Source organism: Pundamilia nyererei, unplaced genomic scaffold, assembly GCF_000239375.1.
Source record: "Pundamilia nyererei isolate P.nyererei 1_Seehausen unplaced genomic scaffold, PunNye1.0 scaffold00039, whole genome shotgun sequence".
Taxonomy (NCBI): domain Eukaryota; kingdom Metazoa; phylum Chordata; class Actinopteri; order Cichliformes; family Cichlidae; genus Pundamilia; species Pundamilia nyererei.
Window position 1 is genome coordinate 659,597 of NW_005187440.1, and position 22,277 is coordinate 681,873.

Below are 22,277 nucleotides of genomic sequence, written 5' to 3' on the forward strand. Positions count from 1 at the left end.
AAGGTGAAGGAAAGAAAAATGAGTCATCACTACGTCTGTACAGCACTTCACTAATTGTAAATTCAAGTTCACAGTGAAACTACAGAAGTAAAATGGAAATGAGCTTTGCAGGCAAAAGGACAAAGAAAAAGAGAGGGAGAGAAGAGGGAGATGGAAAACAGAAGAAAATAGACTGAGACACATGGGAAGAGATGATAAAGAAGCTGGAACGCAGGAAGCCTGCTGAAAGGGTTGGGGAAGGCTGAGATAAACAAACTAGAATAGCACAAGTCAAAAGTCCAAGATGACAGATGCTGGAGAAAAGAGGAAGAGAAGAAGATGCATGTGAGAAAAGGACAGGAGGAGGGTGGGTTGAGGGTGGATTTTCCACTCAGAAGGACTTACTCCGAGTCAGGGGAGACTTCAGATATGCTATGGGAGGTGGCAGACTGGGACGGGGATGGGGAGGGTCCGTGGACGGAGCCGTTTGGACCAGTGTTTGGGGCAGCAGGGGGAGGAGTGAGGACAGAGGAATTGAAGGATGCTAAAATGGAGGAAAGAATATCCAGGTGTTCACTGGACGGTTGTCGACCCAAGGGGTTTGGATTTGAACCTGCGACCTGGGGGGCGACCTGACCAGGAAACCTACATGAAGCTGAGTCCAGTCGTCCTCTGGCGTGAGCTGAAGGAGGTAGGTGCTCCTGCTGAGGCTCCTCAGATATCGGGGGAGGAGGAGAAGAGGAGGGCGGCTGGTCAGGGTGTGAAGGCTGGCGGGGTGGCAGAGTGCGGAGCCACTCCCGACACGGCTGGGCCTGGGCTCCCATTCCATTGGTGTCAAGTTGCTCCCTTGATCTACTGCTCACGAGAACTTCTTCGAGGTGCTCCCGGGATGAGGCCTGTCGCCGAGTCAGCGAGCTCAGCTGCAACCTTGATCCGCCGAGGTATCCCTCAATCCCGGCACTGACAGCCCCTCCGTTTCCACTCACATCCTCCCTCGATCCGTGGAAACCAGTAGCATGGTGGTTGTCCAGTCTGTCCCTTGATCCTGTCAAGTTCTCCCTGGATAATGAGACTCGCTGGTGATCCAGGGTCCCTAACATTGACCCTGGCCCCAGCCCCAGCTCTCTCCTCCTGGGTAAGAGATCCAAGTTGTCCCTGGAGCCTCGGCAGTCCAACCGGTCTCTTGATCCTCCGACCGTCTGCCTCCCGAGTGGATCCCTGGACAGCTGCCTCCGTGCAAGCGAGTCCAGGTGCTCCCTAGAGGAGTAGCGGGAAGCTGGCTGGGAGAGAGAGCCGGAGCCTCCAGTGGCACCAGCTGTGGCAGAGTACATACGACCGTAGGAGGCAGCAGGAACACCTCGGTGGCCAAGAGTAGAGGTTCGGTACCAGTTGAGCTCACTGGGGACCCGGCCCATACTGGAAAGACCCTGGAGTGCGGGAGGACAGCCAAGACGGTTCTTGAGGATTCCTGGGACAAAGAAAATGAAACCACAAGAAAAAAAGAGGAAGGCGTTAGTGGTAGAAATGGAGAAGAAGGAGAAACCTGAAGAAGAGATTAGATTCCATTAGGTTACTGGATGAATCATCCATCTATCACAATAACTGGCTTAAAATAATCAAATCAGGAAACCTGAGGATACAAAGAGAGCTTTCAGAGAAATACAAGCTGTCTTAGCCTCGTCTTCTTAAGTAAATCTGCACATAACAGGTGCTCACGAGCGCTCATTTTCAAAAAATACTGGGTTGATGATTAGATCAACTGTCAGTCTGTCGTGACACCTAAAACATGTCGTAGCTGTGACCTTATTGGCTGCTAATCCATCGTGGGACGCTGGACTGTTTCAATTCGACTGTGGTTTGGCAACAACATAGTAAAACTAGTAAAAATGTTTTTTCCAGTGACTGTGATTACATGAAGCTTAAGACTTTTGAGAGAATCCAACTGCCTTACAATGTAACGACAGGCATTTACATTGTAAAAGTCTCATGATGAGAGAAGAAGGCGAAAAGAAAAGCGGAAGAAATCAAATGATGAAGAGAAGCCATTTAGAAAGAGGCAGAAAATGAGTCACACAACTATCACATTTACCAAAAAGCAGGACTACTCACATTAAACCACTTTTGCATGCCTACGCGGGTGTTCATTTGTCGGTATATGACTGGGTATATGGCTATTTTCATTCCCTGAAATGTCACTCATGCTTTCAGGCTACAACCTTTTCTTTTTCTTACTTGCATCTGATTGGGCCTTTATTTCTACATGTGCACATGCCAGTTATATACTTTATGTGTGCACTATATGCTGAGTATGCATATTATATTTCATACACTCAATAGACACTTTGTTGGGTACACCTGTTCGGCAGCTTGTCAACACAAATCGCTAACGAACCAATCAAATGGCAAGAACTCCCATGCATTCAGGCATGTAGACATGGTCAAACCGACCTGCTAAAGTTCAAACTGAGAATCAGAATGAGGAAAGTGACTCTGAACATGGTTGTTCATGGTGTTCGTTGTTCTAAGTATTTCAGAAACTGCTGATCTATTAGGATTTTCCCCACACAACCATCACTATGGTTTACAGAGAATGCCCTGTCGATGTCAGCAGACAGAGGAGACTGGCCAAACTGCTTCGAGTTGACAGGAATGCAACAATGACTATGTTATGTTAGGATACAAAACATCTGTATGTAATACACATGTGGTTATCAAATTCTAAATGACAACAAGAAAACTATCAGGTTGTACATTTACAGCACTACAGGAACAAAAAAGCTAAAGTACGGTCCAAAATAAAATAAATATTTGAGTGAGTGACGGGTCTCTGGGTCACCCCGAAGATGAACTGAGATAATCAACCCATATATGAGACAAACTGCTCAAACAGCAGATAAATTCTCTGTTATTGAACTTTGGTTTAAATTATGCTTTGCTGGTTCAGCTCATGCAGCTGACACCACCTCCATCTCCCTCTTGGCAAAATGTTCCATTCTGCATTACTCAGACAGGATATCTGGAGACACTCATTAGATAACAGGATGAAGAAGATCACAGGTTTAGGATACTCAGACCAGGCACTGATATGCAGAGGCACAGTCTGTCTGACAATCAATGACTTTTACCAAGTAGATATTTATAATGATGACAAAAAAGAAGAAATAAAAGTAGCAAGAGTCTGTTAACGTCACGTTGAAGTTCCATCCATCCATTCGCTTCCGCTTATCCTTTTCAGGGTCGCGGGGGGTGCTGGAGCCTATCCTAGCTGTCACGGGGGTACACCCTGGACAGGTTGACAGTCTGTAGCAGGGCTAACACACAGAGACAGACAACCATTCACACTCACATTCACACCTATGGGCAATTTAGACTAATCAATTAACCTATCCCCACAAACTGCATGTCTTTGGACGGTGGGAGGAAGCCGGAGTACCCGGAGGGAACGAGTTTCATTGTTTCAGAATAGTCATCACTGTTTTCCATTTTGCTGTTTGTACCTTGCATGAGTCTGTATCTAAAGCTTTAATTTACACATAAAAGTAAAATAAGGCACAATCCAAAGTGTATGTGCACCCTTCCGATTGTGTCTAGTTGTTCACGTGTGTCTCTCACCTTTGCGGTGCCTGTGTGGCTGGGTGAGGCCGTTCTCGTCTCCACTAGTGAGCGCTGCGTCTAGCTGGTTGTTATTTGCTGCGTCCTTGCTGTAATCTGCCCCCAGGGGGCGCTCTGAGCCCCACTTCTGCAGAGTGCGTGCCTCGCACTCTTCCAAAGCTGGCCAATAGGATAAAAGGTCGTTGCCGTCCAGCTCTGTCATACACGGAAAACTCTCTGTGGTTACTGGCAAACTTAACATCAGTGACACCTCATGAGGGAAATCTATGTCTGATCATTAAGTAGTGAGCAGTAACAAAACAAAGGAGACCTTATTGGGAAGTAGTCTGAATCACTATTAATGCAGTCGTCACTAAAATAGTTGTTATTTTTATTATAGCCTATACAAAACAGTCATAAAGAGCTATATTCTAATGGATCATATTCTCATCTTTTTAATTTCATTTTATTGCCTCATGCACGTCCCCAAGAACACAAAAACAGATGTCTGCAACTAATAGCAGTTGTCAGCATACAAAATAGCATATGTTCATTATCAAATCAGAAGCCAGAGCTAATTAAAAGTGTCAAAAAGGACATTTTTCAGGCCGCTGCAAACGACCCATGAACTCGAGTTTTTAGCATGCACAGCAAAAGCTGATTTAAGGAGAACGAGACAGAGTGACATCATCAATGTCAGCCCTTTAAACCAATCTGTGTTATTTGGACCCACATTTTGTAAAGGATATTATCAGTGGTAAGGATTTAATAAGTGTGAAAAGTTGTGTGGATGAAGAATTTAGGCTGCAAGTAAAGTTTTATCAATTTATTTCAAAATTACTTTTTAAATGAATCTTTTCTAAACTAAAGGTGAAAACTTCATGTATTTCCTTTTTAACTTATTAACCAAAGAATATTTTACATTTTGCTTAAATGATTAACTTCCTAAATAATCCATCGTCAGAACTACAAAGAAATGAAATAATGATTATTCCCTCCAGCTATAACATGCATGAGAGCAAGCATCATTGATACATCAAATGCTTTCATCTTTTTCAGGCTTGTAAAATCAGCAAGCCTGCTGTGACAGTGAATAAAACAAAAGATCATCGGCACCGGGTTATAAAAAACAAGAAAATCTATTCATATTGTTGTCCTGAACACATTCCCGGTGCAGTCCTCGAACACTGCGGAGATGCAGGGGTTAATGCTTTGTCACAGAGAACTGGACGCATTCAGACTGTGACCTTTCAGTAAAAAGCCAAAATGTTTCAGGCCCTCCAGTTTGACTGCACTGATGTATTGATCGGACTGTAACAGCCATCTGGATCTTGCCTTCCTCTATTGAACGATGGCTGTGGTCTGGTTAGACTCTGAACAGAGTTCGTGTGACCCCAGTGGCTTAAGAAGCTAAGAATTGATTGGTTAAATGGATTTATAGATTTGCAGATATTTGGCATTTTCTCAGTGTGAAACATTTCACGGAAACTGTACTCGCGTGACATTTATATCACACACTATGACGTGCGTAAACTCATATATTATGCATGATAAACTTGTCATTGTGTATCACAAGAAGGAGTGTATTGATTAATGTATGCCTGCATTGACATTTCCTCTTCCTGGAGGTGGATGCTATTCTTGCTTACACATAGCGCACAATATACAAATATACAATATACAAATGATTTAAATGCTATTTCACAGACCGGCAGAATCCATATGTTTAATATGTGTTGTTTGGACACATAATACACACTATAAAAGGACAGTGATATTGCAGATAATTGAATTATGCTGCAGCAGCAGTTTTAAAAGTTTCTATTGAAGTTATAGTAATCTGCTGTTGCCTTGAGTCTGCATACTGACTCTGTGTTCTTGTAATTGCTATGAACTCAACCTGACTAAAGCTTTATTACTCTGCAAAGAAGCTCTTTGTAAACTTTAATTACCTTTCAAACATACCGAGGATGAACATTTAAAAGTAGTCTTTAAAAAAATGGTAAAAAAATGGTAAATGGCCTGTATTTATATAGCGCCTTTACTAGTCCCTAAGGACCCCAAAGCGCTTTACATATCCAGTCATCCACCCATTCACGCACACATTCACACACTGGTGATGGCAAGCTACATTGTAGCCACAGCCGCCCTGGGGCGCACTGACAGTGAACAAATTAAATGTTTTGTGCCAACAAAAGACATCCAGACATTGCAGAACATTTTGATGGGACCCATAACTCTTAGGCTTTCGGTGATGAAGCACTCCTAATGAGACACTTCTCCATTACTGACTTTAAACAATAAAAATGTCAAAAATAGAATTAATATAAACTCGGTAACACGGAAAATCTACCTTTGGTGCCGTTGTTGGCGGGCTCTGTGAGCAGGCGCTCACCGTGATTGGAGCGCTTGAATCGCCGCTGGATGCGGCCACGGAGACGGACGTTGTCCTCGCTTTCCGAAGAAGGAATGGAGAGACTGTGCTCTTCCTCCATAGAGAGATCAGAGTCTGAGTCGGAATCTTCACCTGGATAAAGAAAGGGAGAAGGGACGATAAAGCGGGAGTGAGAAAGTGAGGAAAAGGATAGGGCTGATGTGTTGGTATTCTTGAGTAAATGTTCTTGATCCTTAGTTAAATATGGGCAGAGATAAAGTCTTTGTTTTTCAGAGATTCATGTCTGCTCATTATGCATATTCACCCCCGTCTCTGTGGAACATGGCTACATCCAGGTCGGTTGCACCAGTGTGGACGATGTTTTGCTCCAGAGTCTGACGAGCCAAAAGGTTTTCTCTAACAGGGGAGTAGAAGAGAAGTTAGGCGAACACACACAAACAATAGAAGCACACAGAAACAGGCAGATACAGATTTGAAAAAAAGCGAGAGTCCTTTCAAACACAAATACTAGTGTGCACGCTTCATACAGGCCAAGACATGGCATGAAGACAGACAATCACTGAGCCATGAAGACATTAACAGCCACTCTCAGGGTACATTAGTGTTGCTCTACATGCAGTACAGTACATTGTTCAGTCTAATCTTCTTCATCTTTACCCCACTGACCCACAAAATGAAAAACAGGGTTTTATGCAGGGAGGGAATTTCCACCCTAAGGCGACTTTATCCAAAAACCACAGACCCAACAAACCCGCCAGAATCCCATCTGAACGATAGACTATCCTTGTTTTTCAAGCATCAATTTATTGTTGTTATATTTTATGGCATTAAACCACCACGATGTGCACATCTACCTTAATATATTGGTAAAAACTGTGACACGTGTCCATTCATGCGTGCATGCGTTCAGATACCTGGCAGAGCTGACGGAGGAGATGGTGGAGGTTCCCAGTGTGATGCGGTGCAGCCCGCTCTGCTCCAACAGTGAAGGGTTGTGATAGGGGTTCTGTGCCTGAGCACACAAAAACACATGCAAGAAGCTTTAAAAAAATAGCTCCCAGCTTTCAACCTGTGTCCAGGAGGCTAGGCATGTGGAACATAAGACTCTGAGATGTGACAAGACTTCTGTTATCTGCTGATAAATCACAAAAGGACGCTACAAGGGGGTCATCCATGCATATAATCCATCAGTGCTAAAAACAGCATAGTGCACATAATAATAGTCTTGAATTTTGCCCATATGACTCAGTAATAGAGAGGAAGAGCTTTGGAGGAAATGGGGTTTAAAAGGGTGGAAACAACACATCTCATACGCGCACACACGTAAACTTCCCCACACATACACACCAACATCTCACGCACACAAACTGGCAACAAACTGTATGGGGTTCACTGCACTGACAGAGATTCAAAGGAAATATGGAACATGTATATATATACAAAGTTCAAACACACAGAAGCGATAGTAAAGATTCTGATGCTGACGGCTGAGAATTCATACACACACAAGCACACACACACACACACATACACACACACACGAGACATAGGAAGTAAGGAAAGATGTGAAAGTAGGATAGCATTTCATACACACGCATAAAAGCATCATTAAATCGGCACTGCACAGTGCTTTTGCGAAAGCGGGTTAAAGAGCAGGCAGGGATCCACTAGCTGGTATAATGTTTTATGTGGGTCAGCTAGGAACCCCGAGGGCAGCTGGAGAGGACAGAGACACGACAGGAAAGATTGATGGAAGGATAGAGGGAAGGAGAAATTCAGGGCAGGAGGGCTATTGTGCTGTCTAGTAATGGGCACAGCAGCAGGAGAAAACTTAGTAAACGGCTTTAAGGATCACGCAGCTAGGACATTTATGCCTTCGCATCATGATCTTAGATTCACTTAGCTTGTCATCACTGTGCAATAATAATGATAATAATCTTTTGGATACCATAGTTCTTTTAAAAATTAGTTTTCATCTTCATTTTGCTATACTTTTGTGCATGCATTCTGCTAATGCAGTATATTAATGATTCAACAGTCAGGCTAATTCAAGAAACGAATGAAAAAAGGTGTTTAGCTTTAGCGGTAGCAGTATAGATATGCTCGCAAACTGGATATTTATGTATGTTGGACTTACTGTGCTCTGCGGTGGTCTTGGGGGATCTTCTCCAGGACTCTTCTTACCCAAACAGGCGACTCTCCATGCCTCCTGAACTTCTGAGTTGAACACGGTGAAGACTAGCATCACTGACAGACCCTGGGAAAGATGATAAAGAGATATAAAATAAAAATCACAAAAACAAAAACACACAGACTGACAAACAAGATTCAAAAGCTACAGGTAGAGATCGCACTTTGTTGTGTATCTGATCATGCTTTGTTCGTACCTGTACTAGGCAGAGGACATCAAATATGTAGTAGAAAGCCAGTATGCTGTTATTTACAGCCATCAGACCACACAGCCAGGTGGAGGTGGCCACCAGCAACAGCAAGAAGGCATTGCGGATAGTGGCGCTGCAGAGAGGCAGACAGAAGCAAAGAGGGCAGTGGAGGAGAAAAAAGATTAGAATTGGATTCGCCAGAATGAATCTGTGATACACTCTGATGCATACGCCAGTCGACTGCAGCATTATATCACACTAAACCTTTATTTATAACACAATAATGACGTTTTCACTATATGTCATCATGATTAGGGTAACAGAGAAATATAGAGACAGCAAAGAGAAACCACACTAATGGACGACAGTAGAAGCACTGGAGGAACTACAGAGCGATTCTTATCATACAGCTCAAATCTGAAAGACTACTTTAGAGAAACTCAGGAATTTTATATAGGACCCTTTGAAGCCTGAAACTGCACAAAACACAAGAAAAGGATTGTACTTTGGAAGGTAGGCTTCAAGGTCACTTTTTTAAAGTGAGAACAGTGTCAAGGCAGACACTTACATGACAGGAAGTTTCTTGGTCTCCTTCTGAGATGGGTTACACGACATCTTGGCTACAATGGTGAAAATGCCCCCATTCAACTGAAAAGTGAAAGATCAATACACAAAACATTTAAATGCATTTCAGCTAATCCACTAAGGCCATTAGCAACGACTAGGACAAAATCAATGTGGATAAATTAGTCACATAGGAGGGAAAAGATACGTTTAATAAAAGCAAAGCCATTCAAGTCTCTGACAGTATAAAAAAGAAAAAAAAAGAAAAAGTGGATTCACAGGTGTGCTACTGATTACTGACTGTAATACGCCATAATCATTCACTTTAAAGCACTGCATCAAATTTCTTGAAGTGAAGTTTCGAAAGGCCTGAATGAAATGATTGGGCTCAAGTGGGTCGCCTTTCTAAAATCCATTTGGAGGGCTGCCACTTGTGAATGTTAATTAGGTTTAAACCTATGTTTGCTTGAGGAAGTGCAGGTTGAGATTTCATTCATATCATTTAAGTCTGTGTGCATGTAGAGTTCACTGCCATGTGTCAGACAAACAGAGAGATGTTTACCAGTATGACGATGCCGATGGGACCAGCAAAGCTCCAGATTAGTTTGTCATAGATGGATATCCAACAGAAGTCTGGGTTTCCATAACCCTCTGGGTCCAAACCTACTGCCAGGCCTAAAGCAAACAGATGTGCGGTGAGATTAGACAGATCAGCTCTGTGATGTCCTCTGCTGTCACTCACAGAGAGACAGCAGCCTCAAAGATAGGGAAACAGTATAGGCAGTGACTGCAGGGCATTATTGGAACACCACAACACTTCTGTGAATGTTAGGTATGTTTTTAGCTTTTATTAAATGAATATTTTTAGATTTATAAATCAAGGACTTAGAGAAAATTAGCTCCTGAAAGCACGCTCTAAATATTTGATTACATCTTTGGATCTTTAGATTTTAAATGTTAAATTCTGCTGAACTTTGAGCACTAAGCTGCTACGATTAAACGCCAAAGACACAAACCATCATTTCTCTTTTTAATTTAACTTCGTATAACCTATATGACACATTATTCCAAATCAGAACAGAAATGTTTCACCCCCTGATTTTCAGCTTCTGGTTGAATCATGCGAATCAAGTTCACGAACAAAAATTCACTGACTGTCAGAGTCAGAAGAAGATCAGGCTGTAAGCTAACGGTCTTTTTCTTTACGTTGAGCGGGGATACACCAAAACGGTTTCACCTGAAGTTTCTTTCGTGTGCGCACTTACAGCACAGATTCAGTGTAGAATCTGAGGCACCAGTGCTCCATATAAGCACCAGATGTGGTTAGTAGGAAATTTGTGACTTGAACTGTGATATCTTTATCAGTCATGTATCCTTGTTTGGACAAAACTGTCGATGTTTTGACAGGCGTGGCTATTAAGAATATTTGAAATAAATTGCAAAAGAAAAGACAGAAGAAGCCCGAACAAAGACAGATAAACACACCTCACAGCCCGAGGGAAGAGACATGTGCTAAAGTGTGTTTATGATGGTGGGAGACACATCCATTCCTGTGTGTGTGTGTGTGTGTGTGTGTGTGTGTGTGTGTGTGTGTGTGTGTGTGTGTGTGTGTGTGTGTGTAGGTTTGAGAGACAGACAGTGACACAAACAGCAACAGATAAAGGGAAGCTGACAGTATGTTATGAGCTTGGATGCAAACTACCAATCTAGGCGTGTGTGTTTGTGTGTGTGTGTTTGTGCGTGTGTGTGAAGGGGATAGAGAAGAAAGTAGAAAGATATGACTTGCTTAAATTGTGTCATGGCAGAAATTGCTTGCATTAATATCTCTGCTTTACTGTCTCTGTTATAAAATACCACTGAAACCTGTTTAATCCAAATGTCAATAGGACACCTTATCTACACAGCCAGACTCACTATGCATGTATGTGTGTGTGTGCCTGTGCTCATATAAGAAAATCATTATTGTGCAGCTGTGGCAAGAACAGGGTTGTGACTGTCTGCTTTTACATGGCTGCACAAACATGTTCCTAGGCCATATCGAGGACTGCGTGCCTGCATGTCTACATGACTGTGTTACCTGTGATAATGGCGGGAACGCCCCAGCCAATGGCGTAATAGAATCTCATGGCTCCATAGTTGATGTTGCGTTGCTCTGTTTGCATTCGGTAGATATGAAGACCTTCCACGAACATCCAGGCGAACGTGGACATGAAGAAGTAATGCAACAGGATGGCGACGACCGTACACAGGAACTGAGGGGAGAGGGTTTTTTTTTTAAAAAGAGTGATTAAAAAAAGGGAAAGGGGAGGAGCAGGAAATTATAGGTAGCAGAAAGAAAGTGACAAAAAACGATTAAGAGGCGAGAGAGAGAGGAATGAAAGGGGTAGGCTAAGGGGGAAAGGCAGGAAAGATGCGTTAGCAGTGAAAAGACAAAAAAACATAATCCTTTCAAGGATTGTGCGACAGCTGAAATACAGATGTCTTGGCAACCAACCCACGAGTCTTTATTACAGCAAAGCAGGTGTCAGCAATGAAATAACAGCCGTTCATGATTAAATTACTAATGCTTCTAATGAACAGCGATAACGGGAGCATGTTACAATTCGTCCAGGAAAAGCATAAAAAATAAAGAATGTAAATAGATGTTATAAGAGCTGAATTTTACCAATAACACCCAAGAGAGTCTTTTAATTATGATTACGATTACGAAAATGTGCACCATCTGCAAAGGAAGGTAAATAATGCCCAAACAGGTAATGTCGCCTTTATATTAATTGTGATTGTAGAAGTTTAACAGCTATTTTTAAACATGATGTATTTACGACAATAAATGCGTCAAGAAAACAAAAATAATGCAAATTTGTTGTTTAAGGGGAATAATTAGCTCGACCGAAATAAATACACGTTGCATTTTTGAGCAATAACGGAGAGATATAAATCGAGGTGTGAGACAACTATGCTTGGGTTCAAGCTATGACCTTACTTCCAATCCACAGTCACAGTAAGCGTCCTGTGAGGATCTACTGGTATGTCTGGATGTGTTTTATGAAAGCTGATGGTGACAACAGAGGGAATTGATTATTTGTTCAAAAACAAATCTTTTGATTGGCTGCCAATGATCGACAGTGATAGACAGATGGCAAATCCAAATACCTGCCAAGTGCGTGCCTACCCTTTTCCAAACAGTTTCCAAGGACGACTTTTCAGATGGTTCTGTTAAACAAACCATCTGGTGTGTCAGGTGATGGTTAATCTATGCCTCATTTTCACATAGAAAACATTGCTTTTCTGACAATAACTTGGACACTGTATAAATAAAAGGATGACGTAGTCTGCCACAGGACTCATTTCTGAGGTCATTCGTCTAGATTGCATATCATCAGGAATGAATCCCAGTAAAGGCAGGAGATAAACTTCAAAGCCATCTTTAGTTAGATGCTGCTGGTTGGTTTGGCAGCGATACTTGGCTTCCCCATGAATAATGCAGAGCATTAACATTTTGGCTTTCTGTGAAATTACCTTCAGGCTGCATTCAAGAATGGCTGAAGTGGTTTATTTGAACTCTGCAGCCTTTTAGTCTGAATTGATTTGTTTGACCAGATGAGGACGATGCCATTCAAACTCAAGTGGCACTGAATTACAGCACTTTGAAAAAGCAAGTCAACTTCGTCTAAGAGAACTGCAGTGGTGTTTGTTTAAAATCGAAACCAGCCTCAGGAAACAGCTTGAAAATGCACAACTAAATAAGATGTCTGTGGGAACCTGACAGGCGTGTCAGTACGTGACCTTGTAGCCAAATGCGTTCTTAACATACACAAAGACAAGACAAGGCTCAGTAATGTGCAAATGTAGATGCAGATGCAGTGATTTACTGTGCAAATATAAATCGAAACATAGTACATGAGGCAAATAAAGATTTTGTATAGTTTTAACAAGCTTTTAAGTCAATATTTGGTCTGATCACCTTTATTCTTAGGCATCTTGTAATTTCTTTACGTAGTCTCCAGGAATAGTTTTCCAGGCTTTATGGAAGACATTCAAAGCTCTTCTTTGGATGTTGGCTGCCTTTTATTGCATTCTCTGTCAAAATGATCCCACACTGCTTTAATAATGTTGAGGTCCGAGCTTTGAGGAGGCCAATCCATGACTGATAGTGTCAGTTTTCCTCCAGGATGGAAGCGGATGGATCAATAAGTATAAATGCCAGAAGGTTTGCTTTGTCTCCCAGCGCAGTCTTGAGATCATAAAGGCTAGCAGTAACTCTGGACAGGGCCACTGAATTTCCTTAACCCATCAGCAGCCCCAGTATCTGCTCCTCTGTGTAAAGAGGAACAGGATAAGCACTGCCAGAGCTCTACAGAATGACCTCTCAGAAACAGACTTAATTGTGGTGGCCGGAGGGCCCACTGCCCTCTGATGGGATCAGTTCTTACTGCCTAGCGCCATGGAGCCCAACTGGTATTTGCCATAAAATACCAGAACTGGCAGGTCCACCACTGATGCTCTGTACTTTTAACAGAGGAGAGCGGAGCTGTTGCATAGTCTTTTAGATTACAGTTTCCAAAAAGCTTAGGCAGTCTATTTGCTTTAAACTGCAAAGAATGACATCAGATTTGCTTTGATGTCCTCTGGCAAAGTTGTTCAAGTTCACTGAACCCTCAGTTTAATGAGCAACCATCTTTTGAGCACATGTGAGCTTCTACAAGCTCAGATTTTCTGAAATGTGACTGCAATCTGCACTCAACACAGACAAGTACCCCAAAAAGGCCATGTGAGTATTGTAGGTTGACAAATGATGATTTAGACAAACATTTATGTATTAAAATAAGTTTGTCTCAAAGAAGTTAATATAAAATATGACTGTCATATTATCATATATGATAATGGATGAACTGGCCCATTTGCTTATGAAATCTATAATGAATACAACTCAGAACTCTGAAAATTAAGGAGAGCAGACATTTAAGTCCCAGAGGTTAAAAGACGCGCAGTAGAATTTCCAAAGAAGAGCCAAAGATGACACAGAAAAAGCAGCCGCCTTGGCAGTAATACAGCCAGCTGATGAATCTCACACTCCCACACACACACAAAAAGCAAACACTACGAGCCACACACATAAGCATGGAAAGACTAAATATGCACAGGCGCATAAAAACTAACACACAACCGCTGCAAGCACTGAAATGCTCTCCCAAGCATGGAGTACATGAATTAGAGAACATATTGTTCTGCTAGAAGTAACCAGTCGCACTGTAAGAGCAGTACTGCCGACTATGTGGGGGATAAAGATTAATTAATTGGATTTCATGCTGAGTGAGCACATATTTGGAGTACCCTCTCGACAAGACTCGCTGCTCTTTAAACACACTTTATATAGAAACGTGTGATGCAATAAAACTGAGAGATATAGTGGTAAAAAAAAAACATTGGCAGAGGACAAGAAAAAAGATAGAGGACTTAACGTAAAGGAAAGAGGACAGTGTGATGTAGAGAAGCACAGAGTGAAGAGCGACAGGAAGCACCCAAGCAGAGGATAAGAAAGAGGAAGAAAAACAAAATACTAGGAGGCAAGAAGAGCCGTCGACATCAAAACTGCAAAGAGTGAACATCTTATGATATTGTTTTTGGCAACAGTTTAAGAAAAAACATGGCCACTGCCAGATACTATTTGAAGATGAATGAACTTGTAAATCTAAATGCCGCTAGAAATTAGATATACACCACAGCCACGGCAAAAACAAAGTACAACCTCTTTAAGATTTTAAGGTTTAAGGTTTTATGCATTGAGATGCAGTAGAAATAATCAGCTCCTTGATTACTTGGTTAATAGATCATCAGCAGGTGTAGGCACCTCTATAAAACCAGAAGTTTGTCTGGTCTGGAGCATCCAACTGTGTGCTAACACCTGAATGCCAAAGACATCTGCATTGATTTTAGAGAAATGATTCTTGCTGCCCATCAGTCTGGCAAGGGTTAGAAGGCCATTTCCAATCAATTGGGAAAAAATAAATACAGTAAGAATAGATGGATGTTGAATCTCTGTCTGTCCAATGCAAAAAGAACTATTGCAATGCAGTGCGATACTTCATGGGCAAAACAAACATACAAACAAGTCTACTTTTAGAAAAAATACTTATGCCCTGAAGTGTGAGCACGGTCTTTATCAAAGATATGGACCTATGTGAAGAGGATGCTCACAACGGAAGGCTGCTTCCGTAACACACTGGAGGAAAAACAAAGAAAGTATGAGCCTTTGTTATTTAGTGATTGGTAAAAAAAAAAATCAAGATAGTTGCCAATCTTCCCAGGAGTGGGCATGCTCAGAGAAATCGCAAAAAAAAAAAAAAAGCCCAAGAGCTACATCTCAGACTCTACAAGCATCATGAACAAGTATGACATGTTTGGAAGGCTTGCCAGAAGAAATTCTCTACTCTCTAAAAATAACATGGCAGCATAGCTCAGGTTTGAAAAGCTGAACAAACCACAAGACTTTGCAACACCCTTTGAATAAACGAGACCAAAGTGGAGGCGTTGGCCTATAGTATACAGCACCATGTTTGAAGAAGCACCCCATACCAACTGTCAAGCACAGTGGTGGAGAGGTGAGTATCTGGGCTTGTTTTGCGGTCACAGGACCCGGGCACCTCGCACTCATTGAGTTGACCTCTGTATACCAAAGTATTCTAGAGTCAGATCTGAGGCCATCTGTCCAACAGCTAAAGCCTGTCCCAAACAAGATAATGATCCCAAGCACTACAGCAGAACGCCTGAAAAAGAAAAGAATCCAAGTATTCCAATGTCTGAGTCAAAGGCCAGACTTCACCTTGACTGAAATGTGGTGCCACTTTAGGAGAGCTATACATACACAAATGCCTGCAAACCTCAACGACCTGAAGCAATGCTCTAAAGAGTAGTAAACTCCTCCACAACAACGTGAAAGATTGACAAAGTAGGACAGAAAATGATGTCTTCTACCAGTGCTTTTGCAACGTGGCTACATTATTGTTAAATAAATAATAACTTTTCTGTTCATCACAGGTTATCTATCTAGATATGACAGAAGTTGGACTCTGTTTTTACCATGACTGTACACTGGATAAAGTGGTGACTGACTGTGCAGTGGTGTGAAAAAAGGAACTAAAGCTATAGGCAACAGAAAAAAGATGGATGCAGAAAGCCCACCCCCACCAGTACATACCTGTTGTTCAGTCTGATTGACCCCAAGCAAAAACACCAGCTCTGATAAAAACATGGCTGCCGCTGTGTTTGAATGGATGCTCCTGGTGTTAGACTTGAGGCCCCGGAGACAGGAGAGCACCAGGACAGTGAGGAGCAGCGCCAGCATGGAGACGCACAAAGAAGAGTATGTAACCAGGGCCAGCGTCTCCAGGTCGCCCTCCAACTGCTACTCACAGAGAGATGCAAAGGAGGGGGGTGAAAGGAAGAGGAGGGAGAAAACTTGTTGAAAAAAGAAACTTCAATCCAAGAAGATGAATCGTTACAACTGCATTGAAATGCAACATCTCTATCTGAACTCTCCTGTCTGCCGTCAGTGTGAACTGACAATATTTATATGACAACCAAGTATGCGATCTATAGAAAGAAATCTAATGAAAGGTAAGTACAAGATTAAATCCCTTTATTAAAAACATCTAAAAAATATATTTTTCTTGAAGCAGTCAGGAAAAAAAACAGAGGAATCAGACGACAAACCAAGCTAGCTAGCAGACCAAGCTTATCTGTCAGGAGAAACTAGATTATAAAATCAATTCAGCACGTGCATTTGCCTCCTCTGGAAGCCTCTGCTGCCGGCAAACATAGCAGACACCACCAGAATTTCATTTGGGCAAACTGGGCTTCCCTGCAGCATCTCAAGTGAGTGAGAATAAGATACCCCACCATACCACCAGACTAATGATGATGAATTACTTAATCTTATATAACTGTTTCCAGTTTGGAGAAATGGAAATCGTCAAGACAATGATGTTTCTGATTCCGCACGCTCCCTTTCTCGAGATCTGACACATCTTCAACTTAGTATGCTTGGGAGCGGTGGGTAAGGGGTTTTACATTAAGCTGTGAAAATCTTCTACAACTGTAACAAGGCCTTTCTTCAGCCTTCTGAATGTCAGTCAGGATTTGTAGACATTTTTCCCCTTTTTCCCCCCTTCTTCAAACTGGGCAATTACCAGCTGACACTGTTAAATGAAAAAAAAAATGTGTTGGGGCAAAGTGGCAGACATGGTGAAGTAAAAGGTTCACTTAAGGGAAATGCTTGATTACTACAGAAAGGGTGAGGGAACGAGAGAGGATGAAGACTTATCTTGATTTATCTTGATTAAAAGTAAGTAGCTCTTGACTGACTGATCACTAACCTCTCTCTGCGAACTGTCCATCAGTACGCCAAAGGTGCCCAGTCTCTGGCACTGACAGCGCACATGAGACGTGTTTCTGTACACCACCATACAGTCTCTCACCGTCCAGCAACCTCCCATCTCATACCTGCAGGAACAGAGACGGAACGAGGAATAATAAGCAACATTTCAAGAAAGATGTCCTGCTGCTGTCCATGTGTCAGTTTTTCATAATTAATAGAAGTCACATGCTCTCAAAACAACACTCGGTGGACACTTTATTAGGTACACCTTGTTAGTGCCAGGTCGGACCCCTGTTTTGTTTTCAGAACTGCTGTAATTCTTTGTGGCACAGATTCAACAAGGTGCTGGAAACATTCCTCAGAGATTACACGCCAGGAATTTAATTGCTCTTGTGAAATTAAATTATTTGCTCTGATTAGTTTTTGCTCACGCATTTTATATGACATAAAAATATTTCCATACATATTGACATAGCTGCTGCAGATTTGTCAGCTGCACATCTCCTGTTACACCGCATCCCAAAGCCATTTGATCCCGCTGGATGCAGCCATCAGAAGATGAATACACTGTTGTCATAAAGGGATGGATGTGGTGAGCAACAGTACTGAAAGAAAGTTGTGCTGTTTAAATTATCCTCAGCTGGTACTAAGGGGCCAAAATGTGCAAAGACTATATCCCACACCATTAGACCAGCAGCAGCAGCAGCCTGAAACATTGATCCAAGGCTATAAGATGGGTCTATCCTTTCAATATCCTGTTCTTAGCTGACAGGAGTGGCACCCACTGGGTGTGGTCATCTGCTGCCGCAGGCCACCATTTATTGTTTGTCTGAAACCGGCCTCTCTTCTAAATGAGACATTGAGTCTCAATGGGATTACCTGTATAAATAAAGGTTAAATAAATCTGCTTCAAGGTTGGACATACTGTGCATTCAGACATGCTCTTTTGTGTACCTTTCTTTCAGTGAGTGGATATTTCAGTTACCTTTGCCTTCCAGTCAGCTCAAAGCAGTCTGGCCATTTTCCTCTGACCTCAAGGCATTTTCACCCAAAGAACTGCTGCTAACTCAATATTTCTCCTTTTTGGACCATCTTCTATTAAAATCCTAGTTCATCCTGTTGTGTAGGTAACAGTTTGAATTATTCAGACCAGGACATGTGGCACCAAAGACCACACCAGGTTCAAAATCACTTAAATCATCTTTCTTCACTAGTCTAATGCTCAGTTTAAACTTCAGCAGGTCATCTTGACCACGTCTAAATACCTAAACGCATTGAGTTGCTAATTAGACTTCTGTGTCAAATATGTGTACGTCAGAAGGTGTTCAGCGAGCATTTAAAATAATCCTTTAGCTAAAGTGGTCTTGTATTTTAAAAGCAGATCAGGCACTCCCGTCTACTTTTATAATGGTTTAGTATGGTAGTTTTTACTGTGGTAAAGATAGTAGGCTACATTGGCTTCATTATATGTGCTGCTAAAAAAAATTAAAGACTTTTTAATCAGTGTATATGATCAGGCTAATTCAACTTCTAGGATATTGGTATATTTTCTGACTCTTTCTTAATTTTTGTTTTTTTTGCATTTGACTCAACAGTGTCACTAGTGGTAGGATGAGGCGATACCTTGAGCCTACATTGGTTGCACAAGTAGTCCAACTAGGATGGCTCATCAATACGTGCGATTGCCATTGAAAGTTTGCTGTGTTTCCAGCACAGTCTCAAGAACATGGAGGAGATTCCAGGAGTTACTATAGTTACTAGTTACTATCAGCAGGACCGGTATCTGCTCCTTTGTGCAAGGACGTATAGAATGAATAGAATGAGAACTGCCAGAGCTACAAAATGACCCAACATTGTCAGCCCCCTACATCAAAGCACATGGGGGTCAAACAAACTACTGAATATCATTTTGAGTTCCTGCAATGAAATTTTGTCACAATGGACCAGCCTGCTGCACACGTTTTTACTTATTTACTTATTTTCTGGGTTTCTTTGGATTGGACCATTTCTAGTTCTTGTTCTTGTGACTTACAACAGTGGACACTTCACATTCTTATTGTTAAAACTACATCAGTACTTTTCCTTCTGTGAGAGGTCTGCAGAAAACACAGAGCAGCTGCCTCAACAGCAGTGTAAGAAAGTCTGAATAAAGATATATTTTATATCTTAAAGCCAACAAGACAAAACCCAAAGTCATCATATTAACTTCAAATCTGAAGTTTAAGATATTTGCATTTTAGCAAATTTCAAAAATGACAGTTTGATATTTCCAAACTCTACACAGTAGTGTATCTTTTAATCACGCAGTGACATACCGCAATACCCTGGACTTCAGTATCGACAGTATCAATACAGTGCGAAACATCGCATGTTATGTACTCACGGGCTGCTGTGGTTCCATTGTACACACAGAGGCTTGCTGCGATTGGCCGTCTCTAGCAGCTTGAACTCCAGTAAGATGGGTTGCTCTAAATGTCCGCCCACAAATGTCTGGTTGTTGTAGACAGAGATAGTGACCACAGGGGAGTTCATTACTGGATGTCTGGGAAGCCTGAAGGAGAGACAGTACAGAAGTTACAACACATCCTCCAGATCAGACAGAAAGCAGAGTTTGATATCCTGGTTAGGATGCTAAAAAAGGCAGAGACACAGTAACCAAAAAAAGAGACAAACCGAAAAAAAGAAGAGTGTGTTTTGTAAACCAGATAAGACACAAATGACTGATTATTGACACCAACTGAGAAGTGGACAGCTTGTTACTCGGTAATTAGGCCCAGAGGAGAAGTGGGGGACAGCAGAAGGAAAGAAGAGAGAAAACAAAGTAAAGACAGGATGATTAATACAGAGAAAAGATCGCTGGAATTAGTCCTGATGCAGATACTCTGCTGACCTACCAGTGTTCCTCATATGACTATGAATTCAATTAGCCAAAACTTCTTTTAATCATTTATTGAGCAAAGATGCCAAACATGTCCTACTTGCAAAGATCTGATACAGTGTTGCGTGTTTCATATGTGTCTTTCATGGTTGCGCATACAAACAAGCAACCTGAAGATGTGGGTTTGGGCTTCAGTGATGGATCTTTTTCAACCTTTTTTCCCACTTTTGGAGACTAAATGATCAATAGCACAAATTATTGTCATTGGATCTTTTTTATACACATATATATGTAAAATCCTGGCATGTTGATGCTAGAATTGAAAGATAATGATCCCTATTTAATGATGTGATGCTCACGTTATTTAAAAGCAATTTTTGCAGACTGATTAGCACCAAATCAAAGACATACGAGCATAAATCACGAGAAGTTTTTGGAGTTGCAGTAATGAGATTTTCTTTAGTGTTCTGTGTGTTTCAGATTCCCACCTCACTCCTCGTCTGTCTGTGTGGTACTTGGGAGGAAGGGCAGCACCCAGACTTCGGTAAATGAGCAGGATCACGATGGTTATGGGCGGCTCAGGCAACGCAGCAGTATGTTTTGCTGCAGTGTATTCTCCTGTCTGATTGGCCGAGATACTGACAGGCGCCGAAGCGGTGTTTTGAGGATCTGAGGCTGAAACTGAAAAGTTTGAGTCAGAATATGTTTCTTGGGTTCAGCCCGAAACACTCTGAAGGTTTTTATTCAGTGTGTGTGTCTGTTCTTACGCTCTTTTTCCGTCCTCTCCTTCTCCTTCCAGTTATGCAGCCGCTGCCGTTGTGGCACCAGGGCAGCAGGGGGCAGTATCACATGAGTATAGGGATCCCACAAAGCCTGACCACGAAACAGGGTGGTGTGGTAGCGTGGGAAACGCCTCCGCACGTGGGTGTGGTTCTCCATGCGGTCCAGGTTCATAACTGATTAATAAACATGCAGCAACAGACACATATAAACATTTTTTGGATGAAATTCCCACAGATGTTGGGTAATTAGGGTAATTATGTTGTACATTAGCATAATATGACTGGTTAAAATAACATGTAACTTACACTTTAGATAGCAGCAGTGATGCATTTGCTTTCTGATTTTAAAAGTATGTTAAAAAATGGAAAGATAGTCCATATCCTGATTTTAAGCTATGCTCATTGTAGTAACCTTTATAAGACAAAGTGTCACAATCACAGCAAACCAATGTCACTGGTCCCTATTTCACCATATTTTGGGTGTCGCATGCCACAAAGAAACATGTTACTGTAATTGTATTACATTTTTCAGTAACACAGTAATGTAATGCATTGCTGTGGACAAATAGACAGAAGGAAAAACTCCTCAAACAAACACATTTTTTTCATCCTGTCCACTTGCATTAAAATGAGCTCCTTTCAGTTCGTGTGCAGGTGGAAAACAGTGAAGTGATTAACAGCAGAGATATGGAAATTACTTTTACTTGCAAACAACTACATTACACTGCCTACAAAACTTTAGCTTTTTGCAAGCATCTGCACAAATAGCACGCTAACACAAAGCTAGCCAAGAACCCAAACTGGTGATAAACGTGAGTGCATGCTGACCCCAGTACAGCAGCCAGAGCCTGATCATCAACACGTAACAAAGACAGTGATGGGCAGTCCAGCTTACAGCCTCCATTTATAACTGCTCATATTTCACTGTGGTGATTATTTTGAAGTCTCTTTGGGTTCGTTTTAAAATTTTCTTTGTGTAGGAGAAAGTAATGTAATGAGTAGTGTAACTTTTTACGTGCTCTGGCAAATAATTAAGTAACATACTGCATTACTTTTAACAAAAATAATATGTTTAAAAAAACCCACCAACACTGCATATTACTTTTTGCAATGGCTGATTAACTGGAGCAGAACTGAACACACTGTGCTCTCTACAACACCTCTTAAAAAACATGTCACTGTTGTGTACAAAATAAAGTGTCTCATCTTAAACTTGTCCAGTTTACAAAAATGCATCCATCAAGAAGAAGAATAATGAAAGAACCCCCACACTGGGTCATTACCTGGAAATAACCCTGAAATCATTATGGGATAAACTGTCTCCTAATAA

General features: G+C 41.7%; 1 protein-coding gene across 2 annotated transcripts in view; it reads right to left on the reverse strand.

The window, feature by feature from the left end:
* The window catches only part of celsr3 (cadherin, EGF LAG seven-pass G-type receptor 3), a 109,417-nt gene that overhangs the window by 432 nt on the left and 86,708 nt on the right, over positions 1-22,277 (reverse strand). For both annotated transcript variants that reach the window (XM_013910265.1, XM_013910264.1), the window contains 15 exons: positions 20,933-21,121; positions 20,654-20,846; positions 19,671-19,838; positions 17,286-17,412; positions 16,109-16,315; positions 10,988-11,162; positions 9,473-9,585; positions 8,915-8,994; positions 8,353-8,479; positions 8,103-8,222; positions 6,880-6,977; positions 6,270-6,361; positions 5,924-6,097; positions 3,592-3,786; positions 385-1,447 (listed from right to left, as the gene is read on the reverse strand). In XM_013910265.1, coding sequence (XP_013765719.1) covers positions 385-1,447; positions 3,592-3,786; positions 5,924-6,097; positions 6,270-6,361; positions 6,880-6,977; positions 8,103-8,222; positions 8,353-8,479; positions 8,915-8,994; positions 9,473-9,585; positions 10,988-11,162; positions 16,109-16,315; positions 17,286-17,412; positions 19,671-19,838; positions 20,654-20,846; positions 20,933-21,121 — 3,121 coding nt within the window. The remainder of the gene's footprint in view (positions 1-384; positions 1,448-3,591; positions 3,787-5,923; positions 6,098-6,269; positions 6,362-6,879; positions 6,978-8,102; positions 8,223-8,352; positions 8,480-8,914; positions 8,995-9,472; positions 9,586-10,987; positions 11,163-16,108; positions 16,316-17,285; positions 17,413-19,670; positions 19,839-20,653; positions 20,847-20,932; positions 21,122-22,277) is intronic.